The sequence below is a fragment of the Trachinotus anak genome, unplaced genomic scaffold (genome assembly GCF_046630095.1).
Source record: "Trachinotus anak isolate AG129_WGS33_773 ecotype Australia unplaced genomic scaffold, CSIRO_AGI_Tana_v1 ptg000013l, whole genome shotgun sequence".
Taxonomy (NCBI): Eukaryota; Metazoa; Chordata; class Actinopteri; order Carangiformes; family Carangidae; genus Trachinotus; species Trachinotus anak.
Window position 1 is genome coordinate 20,261,008 of NW_027273864.1, and position 11,564 is coordinate 20,272,571.

The 11,564-nt window shown below is 39.5% G+C and overlaps 1 protein-coding gene across 2 annotated transcripts in view; it reads left to right on the forward strand.

Moving 5' to 3' along the window:
• Positions 1-9,428: 9,428 nt before the first annotated feature.
• Positions 9,429-11,564, forward strand: part of col2a1b (collagen, type II, alpha 1b) — a 47,776-nt gene continuing 45,640 nt past the window's right edge. For both annotated transcript variants that reach the window (XM_071494030.1, XM_071494031.1), the window contains exon 1: positions 9,429-9,657. In XM_071494030.1, coding sequence (XP_071350131.1) covers positions 9,564-9,657 — 94 coding nt within the window. In that variant the 5' untranslated portion in view covers positions 9,429-9,563. The remainder of the gene's footprint in view (positions 9,658-11,564) is intronic.

Consider the following 11,564-nt stretch of genomic DNA (forward strand, 5'->3'; position numbering starts at 1 on the left):
TGATTGTTTGTTTGGCCCATTTAAATGGGAATTACACAACTTACCACAGCCGTCATTGATTAGCCTCTAAATATACTACAATATGTTCATGGTGGTGACAGTGAGCGGGCCACGAGAACATCAGCAACAGCTAACATTTCCAGGAACATTTTTCTCTTCTTTTTAATTGCAGTACACTCATTCCATTACTCTACAGGGGTGAATTAAATAAACACTTCAAGAAGAAGAACACTTTTGAAAGCAATGCTTCACAGGTGGCTCATTTTAATGTGGGTTGCATGCCTGTTCCTGTATTTGTTTATTCATTTAATATCATATATCTTGTACTGATGCACCTCAAATTTGGACAGCAATATGACTATTGTGAAAACCTGCACATATGAGGTTTTTTTTATTGCTAATAATGCTGCTTATTGAAATTCAACATAATATGACACATCTATTGTGTTTGTAAATAAGTGTGACTAGAGTTGAAGATCAGATGTCTAGGTTCATGATTTTTTTTACAGTACTTGTTTTGTGCAAGTATATATATATATTCCAAAGTTCATTTAAGACTTATATGAGGCTTCAAAAGTCTGTGTTAGACAAACCGAGTGGATATCAATACCAAACTTTCAGTCTTTTAGTACAAAACTCCCTCTTTGTTACCATCCCTCCACTGCAGCTCAATTTGGAAAAACTTTTGACAAAATTTTACAGTAAAAAGAGTTGAAAAATTGCAATTAACCCATACTTTAAGTCAAGTTTCCATTGCAATATACCGTAAACCGAATTAACCGAATTCCCAGAAAAGAAAATGCAAATACACACGAGTTTCCATCCATTTCTGCCCAGGGAATATTATAAGTCTGGCAGATGAACATAAACAGCTGGTGGCTCTAATTCTCCGGTCAGGTGTCATTAAACCACTGCAGAACAAGAGGCAACGACAAGATGACGTGACTGATGACAGTCAAACCTCAAACAAATGAAAACAATGTGGACATGGTGATGGAAATATAACATGTTTATGAGTATCATTTATTAATTTGAGGCATAGTTTCCTCATCAGTCAACACATAACTGATGTTTTTGTCTACCATAATGTGACAAGTGGCATTTAAGACACACGTTTCATGTCCAGCATGATTTATTCACCAAGTGTGTTTCTGTTGCACTTTGTCACATTTTGTTTTGATTGAAGATGGTAATATGCTCAATATGTGCGCTAAATGGCACATAGAACACAGAAAATGCTTCGTTCAGCAGCAACTCTGGACTGCAACGCGTTTCAAGCTCGGCACTCTTCCTCAGACAGCATCTCCTGGCTCTCTCCCCTTTTTCTGAGTACTTTGACTGACCTGCTTGGGAAGCGTTTTCCTCCTCTGTTTTTTCATGGCTTTTACTGATACACCAATTCTCCACTCCCGCCAAATGTAAAAGCTGTTTGCAATATTGAACTTTTTTTTTTTTTTTTTTTCAAATATCTGGTGTTTCCACTCAGGTTTTTTTAAAGCACCAATGAAAAAGCAGATAAAAGCAGGTGGATGGAAATGCTTTTATTAGACAGTTCATTCTAAAAGTTTGATTAATTGCATTTATAGGTCAAATTTTGCAACAACAATAAAGCACAAGCAGGAAGAGAAAGGAAGCCAGCTGAGGTCAGTTTACAGTTAAGCTGAATGGCAGCTCTTCAGGTGGATTCTGTTGGAAATCTCAAGAGGCCATGGAGAGCAGATGTGAAGGGCTGGCACAGGTGTGAGACCGTGGGTGTTCACGGACGCTTTAACTGTCAAGTAGTCTTTCAGCAAGTATCTTTAATACCATTTACCACAGTGGTTCCTAAACACTGCATCCCACAAAAGCTGTAAAAAGATTTTAAAGTGGAAAAATCTCTGCATATTTAAGACATAGATGATGCATATCTTTACTCTAAACTTACTGTAAACCATTAAAGATCATTCAAGTGAGAAATTTTCATTAACATATAAGAATTTTCATTTCATTTCATTTTTACATTTTTAATTTCTTCAGCATATCAGTTATCTTTGGCCCAGTGTATCAGAGTTGCAACAGGATACATTGTTCGGGGAACGTTACAGATGAAAAACAGTGGACTTTTTGGATGTGTTTGATGTATTGAGAACAGTTAGCAGGAAACTCAACAGCACTGCCGAAAGAAAAACCTTCCCAGGTCCCAAAGCTGGGCCCGTTAGAGAGGTGGGAACATTGATCACACTGATAGACAAACCAGACACATTCAGAGAAAAGGAGACGGAGAACTAGGAAACAAAAAAAAGAGAGGAGTTGAAGAGAAATGCACTCGGTAAAAAAAAATAATCAAAGCTTCATGTTTCTCTTGCTGTTAAAACTGTATTTTTCTCATATCTGAAGTGTTTCCAGTGGCTGTCAGCCAATGCTACCTTCTAGATAGACAAAGGACATAAGTAACACTGTAAGAGCATTTGTTTATACAAAGTATATATCAGAACTGCTGAAATCATTATTTGGCAGGATATCTCACTCTTAAATTCTTCTAAAAATACTTTCTTTTAAAAAATATGTGAAGCAGTTCAATAATGTGTACGTCAGCTTTCACAAATGCCATGAAGTTTCCACTTCTTCCCCCCTCCTTCATCATCATCACTCCACTCTCTCTCTCTCTCTCACTCTCTCTGTGACTCTCTCACAGTGGAGGAGTCTCAACAACACATGCCCGGACCACTGAAACCAAGCTCTTCCAGAGATTTGGACTATTTCAGAGTACTCCCCACCCCCGACACCTTGAAGAGATTTCCACAGACGCTGCCACATTCTACCGCTTTCCTCTATTTTCCTCTCATTTTCTGACTCTGTCTTTCTAACTCATCTGAACTATTAATGTGGTCAGAATCTGAGATCTGTCTATTCTTTTACAAACATTGTTCCTCACTGTTGTATCAGTTGTGTCTTCAAAAGCTTATATCATATATAGAGTGAAGGTTTTTTCATGGCTCTTATTGTGAGCCTAACTCTTTCTCATTTTTTTACTTGGGCTCACACTTTGGTGTCAACTGCTGCTAATTCAAATAGTGAGGGCTTTGTGCGAGACAGTCATTGACTTATGCAAACAGAATTGGGCTGTGTTATTGACTGATGTGCACCAAGCCAGACAGAGGGGTGTCTCTGAGGCTGAATCATCAGGTACACAGAGGTGGCCACTCAAAAATACACAGACAAATATGCACAGATGTCTGCATTCACACACCAAACACATCCACACAGATAATATGATGGAGCAGCAAAGAAAGTGCAACTTCTTTTTTCTCAAATGCACTTCAGAGAGCATAATGTGATGTTGACCACACATCACTTACCAAAGCAGGAGAAGGATTCTGACATCCTGTGCAAAACAGGGAAATACTAAAAACACGCATATGCTAACAAACATAATTAACCCATTTGCTTGTACGCACATAACTTTCATGGCGATGTTCGATATCCATACAACATAGTTTGTTTAGTGGCTACAGTTTATTTAGCCAAGCTGGAAACACATCAGAGTGCTGGTTCCCAGCCTTTTTTCATGCTCCATCAATAAACTTCCAAGTTCATAAGTCGAGACTATAGATTTATTTACATTAATTATGGGTGGCTGGCTGATTTAGACATGATATAATTTGTGGTGCAAAAACCAAAAGGGCATTAGTTGTCATTTTAAAATGAGTTAAAGAATATTTCTAATGATATTATTCTTAATGTGAACAAAAATGCGAAAACCAGCAAAGAGTTGATCATTAATCCAATTCACAAGCCTAATGCAGTTTATTACTCTGTGCCATTCAGTTCCATAGTCATCTGAAAACTAATAAATCCACATTGGTGATCCACAACATTACATTGGCTGACATGTTCCTTTGTTACGATGAACATGGGCACTTTTCATCTTATTTGTTGACAATAACAGAGATATAGAAAATCAATAATGGCAATAATCACTTTTTTTTATTTTTATAATAACATATAATATAATGTACTGTATCAAATGACAATGTGAGAGGGGTCAATCCCAATCCTCCACTCAGCTTTGTGGCGCTTTATAGTGAGTTTCAGCTCAACTTTTTTCTTTTTTTTTCACCGCATTATTGAAGAGGGTGAATGTTGGAGTTACATTTTTCAGGTGACCAGAAAAATAAATTATAATGCTGCCCCATAAATAAGTAGCTGTTTGTTAACAAGGTCACCATATCATATTAATTGTAATGATATGTCAGTGGGCAAAGTAATCAGTTATTGTTGGTTTAACAAAAGTGATATTTTGGAATTTGGAAAACTTAAACTTAACTTTCTAACAATGTGAAAAGTGTGGGTAGTAAACTCTGGCTATCCCCATTTGGCCCCATAGTGGAAACAAGGCTATTTGGAGTAGTGTTATTAAGGCAGTAGGTAGTCTGACAGTGCCTTCTTTCACATCCAACCCAGCTGGTGATGTCATGGCTTTTGTTATTTCAGTGGCAATCTCATATGGCCTCAGTTAAAGCTCTCCCTGCTGTGTGCACCTCTCTCTCTCTCTCTCTCTCTCTCTCTCTTTCTCTTCATTATCCATCTCCTTCCCACTCTCATGGTCCCACCCTCTCCTCCTCTTTCAACTGTCTCCTTCCTCCCACCCACATTACCTCTCCTCTCTCACTCTCTCCCTCATTTTCAATTTTTCTGCAAATCCCATCTCTGTCTGCCTCTCTCTCTCTCTCTCTCTCTCTCTCTCTTCCTTTTTCCCCCATACTCTCTGATTATCTTTCCATCAGTCAGACAGTCTTCATTCCTAAACAACTACAGACCTATAGTCTTCCCATCATTTTCTACCTCTTTAAAGCACAGGTCTTCAGCATGAATCATAATCAGATTGAACTTCCTGTAGCTGTAATTTGTCACCACATCATAACTACACAGAAAAATATTTCGAAACAGCACATATAGCAATTGCAAATTGTTGGAAGGCAATATATTTTTATTTCAAGAAAACACCCTAAATATATGCAGTGTGTCCTTGATAAAAAAAAAAAAATTATATATATACACATATATATGTGTGTGTATATATATATATGTGTGTGTGTGTGTGTGTGTGTGTGTGTGTGTGTGTGTGTGTGTGTGTGTGTGTGTGTGTGTGTGTGTGTATATAAACTTCAAAACATGATAAGAACGTTGTTAAAAGGGTAAGACTAGTGACTTTTTCTGTCCTCATGCTGGCAGGAATTATTCCTAATCTCTGAGGCTTGGGTGCTCACATGACACACATTTGATACTTCAAGTGCCAGTGTTTATTTTCTCATCCTTTCTGCAGCATCAGGGACTCTGTCACCCTTAACCCCTCACCCTGTTGGAGAGGGGGACACGTCTGTCAGTTCGGCACAGAGAAGCTCTGAAGAAGTCATCAAAATCCAGAAACAGGACACTGCAGCCCGTCTCTTTTCCAGGCATAACTGAGGTTTGCACGTCTGAAACAAAGCAATGTCTCGTCTGGACTCGCTGACAGCAATTGTTAATACTTAAACCATGCATGCACACTCACAGACACCGAGATGAGATTCAGCAAATATGAAAACTATCTAAAACTGTCACAGACACAGGGCATCATTTCGTTGGGAGCTGTCTTGGAAGAGACTTAATGAAATTGATCATGTGCACATACAGAGCAACACCTCTGCTCAACAATACCTCACACATCTATGCACTGAGAACATGAAGCAGCATACAAACTCTTGTTAAGAGGCAGTGTGTTATTGGTTTTACAAATGCTGACAAATTTTCAGTCCGCAAAGCACTGGCCAATTACAGCAATAAGCTATAGCTGATTTTAGCTCTCCAGTCTATAAATAGATAATTGGTGGTTCTGTTATCCAGAGTCTTTGATCCCGGGGTTGCACATGTTTATGGGCAAGCCACAAGATGACAAAATGAAAATGATTGTCATTTGCTTGGAATTTTGCTATACATAGTCAGACATAAGCTTTTTGTGCAATACCAACCGCACAAAATGTCTTAAGCTATGCAAAATGACAGGTTGTTCAGTTTCAGTGTAAGATTGTGGAGCAGGGATTGCATAAAAAATATAACATTTATTTTATATTTACATTTACATGGTTTATACCTATGTGAATGAAAACTTAAAGACAAAAATTAAATATGACTCAGCTTTTGACCACATTGGACCCACATAGCCGAACTGGTATTAAAGTATTTAAGTCAAATTATCATCTATTTAACCCCTCACTGTGTTGTAATGTTTAAACTTGCAGGTGTCTGCTTGCAAGTTTCAGTGATGAATATGTTTGCAGGTGTGTAAAACAGGATACGCCACTGATCCGTGATCAGTTATGTACTTGACCTGAACCTGGACTCAGTAAATGCACCTGAAAAACAAACAAACTTGCAGTATGATTCTGTGACCTGACAGACAACCAGAGTTCTCTATAGACAGCTGAGAGCCAGAGAACGGCACTAATGCTGCACGCTCAGGATGCACCAGCTGCTCCTGTTTCCAATAAAGTGTAAGGGGGTCAAAGGTCAAAGCTCACAGGTCACAACCTGCAGAGGGGTGAGGACCCTACATAAATGATGCAACCAAACTGCCCCTTGCCATTTATATATAGCTAGAGTTGTCGCAAGTGGCTCTTCATGGCATGAGCGCTCAGTTAGCTGCTGTGATTTATAACCTCAATTACATGTGACAGGGTGACACCAGGGACACAAGTATCATTATATAGCACAAACTGTAGACTTTGTGCACAGGTCTGATGAGAAGATCAAGGCCGTTTGGTTTGGCCATGTGTTGCATCTATTAACAGAAGTGGTCCTGGCGATCATCATATTAAAGAGAATATAGTAAAGGATGTTCCTGCTGCAGCTACTGTGGTTTAAATTTAGAGGATGTGTTGTTTTAACAAGGAGAATTATGATCAGTGGTGGAATGTAACTAAGTACATTTACTCAACCACTGCACTTAAGTACAATTGAGGTACTTTATTTACTTACTTTGAGTATTTATATGTTCTGCTACTTTGTGCTTCTACTACATACCAGTGGGAAATATTGTACTTGTTATTCTACCACATTAATCTGACAGTTTATTTTAGTTTACAGTTTACAGTTCCACATACAAAAACATATAATGAGCATATTAAATCTTGTGGCCCTTATTCACACGTTTCAGATGTCTATGAAAGGGTAGACTCCCCTCCAAACAGCTCAGATGGTTCATTTTAGGGGAGTGTGCCCACAGAGATACAACAATCCAACAATCCATGACCTCCCAGATTTATCTTGGGAACTTCTGGAGGAGGCCCAACCCTTAAGATGGGAACCACAGGACTACACCTACATACACTAACTCTATATACACGAGCAGCTACAACAGCAACATGCTTCTTGCACATTATTACATCAGTATTAAAAATCTACTATTACACTATATCACTCACAGGGCCCAATTTTCATCAGAATGAGTACTTTACTTTTACTTTTGATACTTTAAGTATATTTATCTTTTAATATGTCTGCACTGTAACTGAAGTTAAATTCTGAAAGCTTGAATTTCTTTCAATACTTCCTCCACCCCTCCACCGTGCTTATAATAAGAATAATCCATCGCAGTCATATTCCCAGCCGAGGGTGGCCTTAAAAAGACTTGTTTTAAAATTTGGATTAATTGCCCAGTGTTTACTCAAATCATAACTGGTTAATTGAGAGTGGAGCTTGACAAGTTGGGTTGAGGTTTGGGGTAGCACTGCTGTGGTTATGGCCATGGTTAGAGTATTAACAGTGGACAGCCTGTAAAATACCTGAAGTGACAAAATTATAACATTAAACATTTAACCATGGTCCACGCTGCATGGGAAGAGTCTGTGTTGAAGACAGAGTTTATGAGGACAATCCACTGTAACTGTAACAACTCTGAGCAGTGCACATCAAGTCATTCTCTCATGTTTTATAACGAGCACAGAAAATGTCTTTTTACTTCACCAGCTTTATGAAATCTTATCTAGCCTATATCAGTGTTGATGAGACTATCACTGTCAGTGCATTATACAAAGTCCTTACAGCTGCAGTCCTTTAAAATGCACCCAGTAGTTTCTGAAGTGAGTAGCATTAAAGGTATGTCATTAAAAAAACCTCAGTTTAATGTCTGTCTTCCTCTATTTTTAACCACAGTTTTTAAGTCTACTCTTTTATACTTGTTATCAACCAGTGAGACACAGAAATTAGGGAGTAGCAGCTACTAAGAGCAGCTTCAACATCAGCTGGGATCATTTTTTGGTTTAAAATCGGTGAGCTGGCTGCAGACAGCTTGAGAAAGAAATATCCAATCTGACACCGGAGCCATAACAGAACCAGACCAACATGGTAACGAGTGAAATACAGGAATAAGTCAAACAGGCAACATCTCTTCCAAGTATTCAGCAATCATACATGTCCATCTCACATGTTATATGATGCTGCCTGCCCTCAGCCTCAGCCACGGTCATTCACACAGGCCTCACCATCAGATCAAATTCATCCTTTGTACACACAGTGTGTTTATCACAGCCAGCAGAGTCACATCACAGCAAACAAATCAGGTAAGTAAATAAATTTCTGGTAAACCTCAGGTTTCAAGCCAGTGAAAGAAAAAAAATAACAATACCCTGGTTTAGTGAAATACTTGGAAGTTGAACCATTTTGCCTCATACCTTGAATGACACAGAAGTTATGTAACTGATAAGTGTGAAAGCAATCATCTATAGTGTTGATGAACACAGAGACACAAACCATGCTTATTTAATGCATTTACCCTCACAAACTCCATTCAGCCAGCACCTAATGATCATATTTGGCATTGATTCATCTGCAACCAAATCCATCCCAAATCTGATTCTGATTGCATCTGTAAAAAGGACTGTTCTGTTTTATTGTGTTTTCATAAACTGATGACATTATTCTGTGAATTACCACGTAGCACACTTGCAAATATTACAGCCTAACTCATAACAGCCACACAGCACTTGGACTTGGAAATAGACTTTATCTATTAGACTGCACATGCCAAAATACAGAAGAAGCGCCTTCATTTGGCGTAACGAAACGACCCTGACATCGCTATGCTTTCGATGAACAAGGTGGGGGGAGGAAAGGGAGGGCACCAAAGAAAAAAAAGTTTCAGGTTTTTTTTTTTTTTTTTTTTTGGGTTCAGTAGCAGCACGTGGAGAAAGGAGTGGTCTGGGGCTGGAATAATGGAACCTGGGAGACAGAATGGGAGGGAAACGGGGCTCAGATTTCAGCCTGACAGGGGGTAAGGGGCCGGACTGATATTTGGGAATATACGAAGATTCATTGAAGGCAACGGGGACATAAAACTACAGCGTCTGGCCTGAAGTGGTCGGTGCTGAGTTTCTGCTGCAGGTCCGGGTCCTGCCGCTGGATTCCCCCATCGGTTTTTGGGAAGGGTGAATGTCGAAAAGTTCGGCTTTTGTAACTGGGGACACACACTAAATACTGAGAGAAGCCTCCGCTCCCTTCGCACCCTTCTTTCTCCCTTAAGGGCCCTGCATGTCTAATATTTAGACATGTTCAGCTTTATGGATTCCAGGACTGTACTGCTACTTGTAGCAACCCAAGTCTGTCTATTATCTGTTGTGAGATGTCAGGAGGAGGACGACCGTAAGTGACAGTTTTATTTTTCTCAGAGCTTTAATGAAGAAAAGCTTAAGTTGTCATAAGGTGCATATGGACAGTAAAAGTTATTATCCAAGTAAGCTTACTCTGAAATATGTTTATTTTAAAGCATAGTACATCAACTTTGAACAGTTTTGAGGCTGTCGGTGCTCGGAGTGATTTTGTTATCTCCCTTCGCAACTTTTACGCACAGAAAGTTCACCTTTGTTTGGGTACTCTTTTGCAGGTAAAGTTATTTTTTGATTGATGATAGTTCTGGACTACCTGTTTACCAAAAGTACAGATATTACTGTGTCCAGGAGCTGTGGTAAAACTCAGTTTATCAGAGATGTGGACGTGCGTAAAAGTGATGGAATGGATGGAAGGATGTGGGACGTTTACGCGAAATAAGGCGCACAAAGCTTAAATTTGATTTCTAGGTTGTGTAAAGTTATTCAGGTTCATACGTTGTCCGCAGTATTTGTTTATTCTTGTTAAAGTTTACATTCTCAGTTATAGTTTGGAAAGCGAAAATCACTAGATTCAGATTTTGCTCCACTACAGTGGTGCTCAATTCCTTACCCTACCTCCCCTTTTCTTTCCTAAGTTAAGCTGCCAGACACCTGTGGGTGCTTCGGGGGCCTTGACAAGCCTTCCTTTTAACTGCAGATTCACTTAATATAGAGGGTGAGATGGGGGGAGGGGATGGGCGAAAAGTGAAAGGTGGTCAGGCTCAAGGGCCTTTGGTGAAAAGTGTTCACATTCCATTGCTGTCAGAGGGCATCCAGGCAAATCCTGGCTTGTTGAGGCAGAAGGTGGACTAAAAACCACAATTTCCATTTTAAAAAAACTCCATTAAGAATCAAATGGCCCTTCTGTTATTCTTCATACCTGAAGACTTTCTTCTGTCTCTGCTTTTTTTTTTTTTTTTATAATATTGGAGTGGGATTCTTCATCATCACTATTGATTTTAGTATCCGCAAGAGGCATGTGATAGTTAAGGTATGCCAGCAGATTTGGGGCCAGAAATAATGTTCCATATGATTTCAGGGTTTCCATCTGCTTAAAAGATTACCCATAAGCTGTGACAGTCAGCCCAGAGAGAGGCAGAGCCAGGGTGCAAGAGAGAGGTGATTGGAAAAATATAAGACAGGGATTTTTTTTTATTGTAATTCTGAGAAGTGCAGTCTTCTTAGTATACAATAGGTCAGGTTTAAAAGAGCTTTTAAAGTGAAGAAAAGGTGTTTTTTCAAGAGGAATGAGAAAAAAGGGAGAAAATGCTCATGCCAAAGCAACTGCAAGTCTCAGGTTACTCTTTTAGAGATGTAGGCCCCTGGATATAATGAAAGCCCTTTCCTCTGCGTTAACTGGAGGCAGAAATTTTTCTGGGAGACACTGAAGTGGTAAAGAGGTCTGATTGTGACCTGAGCACAGCAGGCACAATGGCCCAGAGAGGACAGGGGTCAGTTCTTCAGCTCTAAGTTTTGAGGCCACAGACTGCCCTGTTCTTGCAGGTGAGGAGGCCAGAAAGCTAATCAGACTAGATAGAGGCTTAAAAGTTACTACACCTGGGTTCAATTTACAATTTTCATTGTTCTTTTACCTCCCTGGAAAACAGTATGTCTGCCAACACATGAGAGAGGAGACTCAGAAATGATCCTCAGTGACGAAAACCCAGCTTTATATCAGCTCTCTGGCAGATAGAGGAGCCCTTGCCCCAGAATATCCCATATCAGAAGAATCTTTCATACCTAAGTCAGTGAAAGGGCAGGTGCAGGCCTTTGATAGTACATCCAGGCCTGTAAAACTAAATGTCAAAACCGCAAGGTATGTGCATGAAAGCTGACCATTTTCTTTTTCCTGACGTGCTTGAACTGGCATCTGACACAGCTATGGCTTCCAGATGGGGTTTA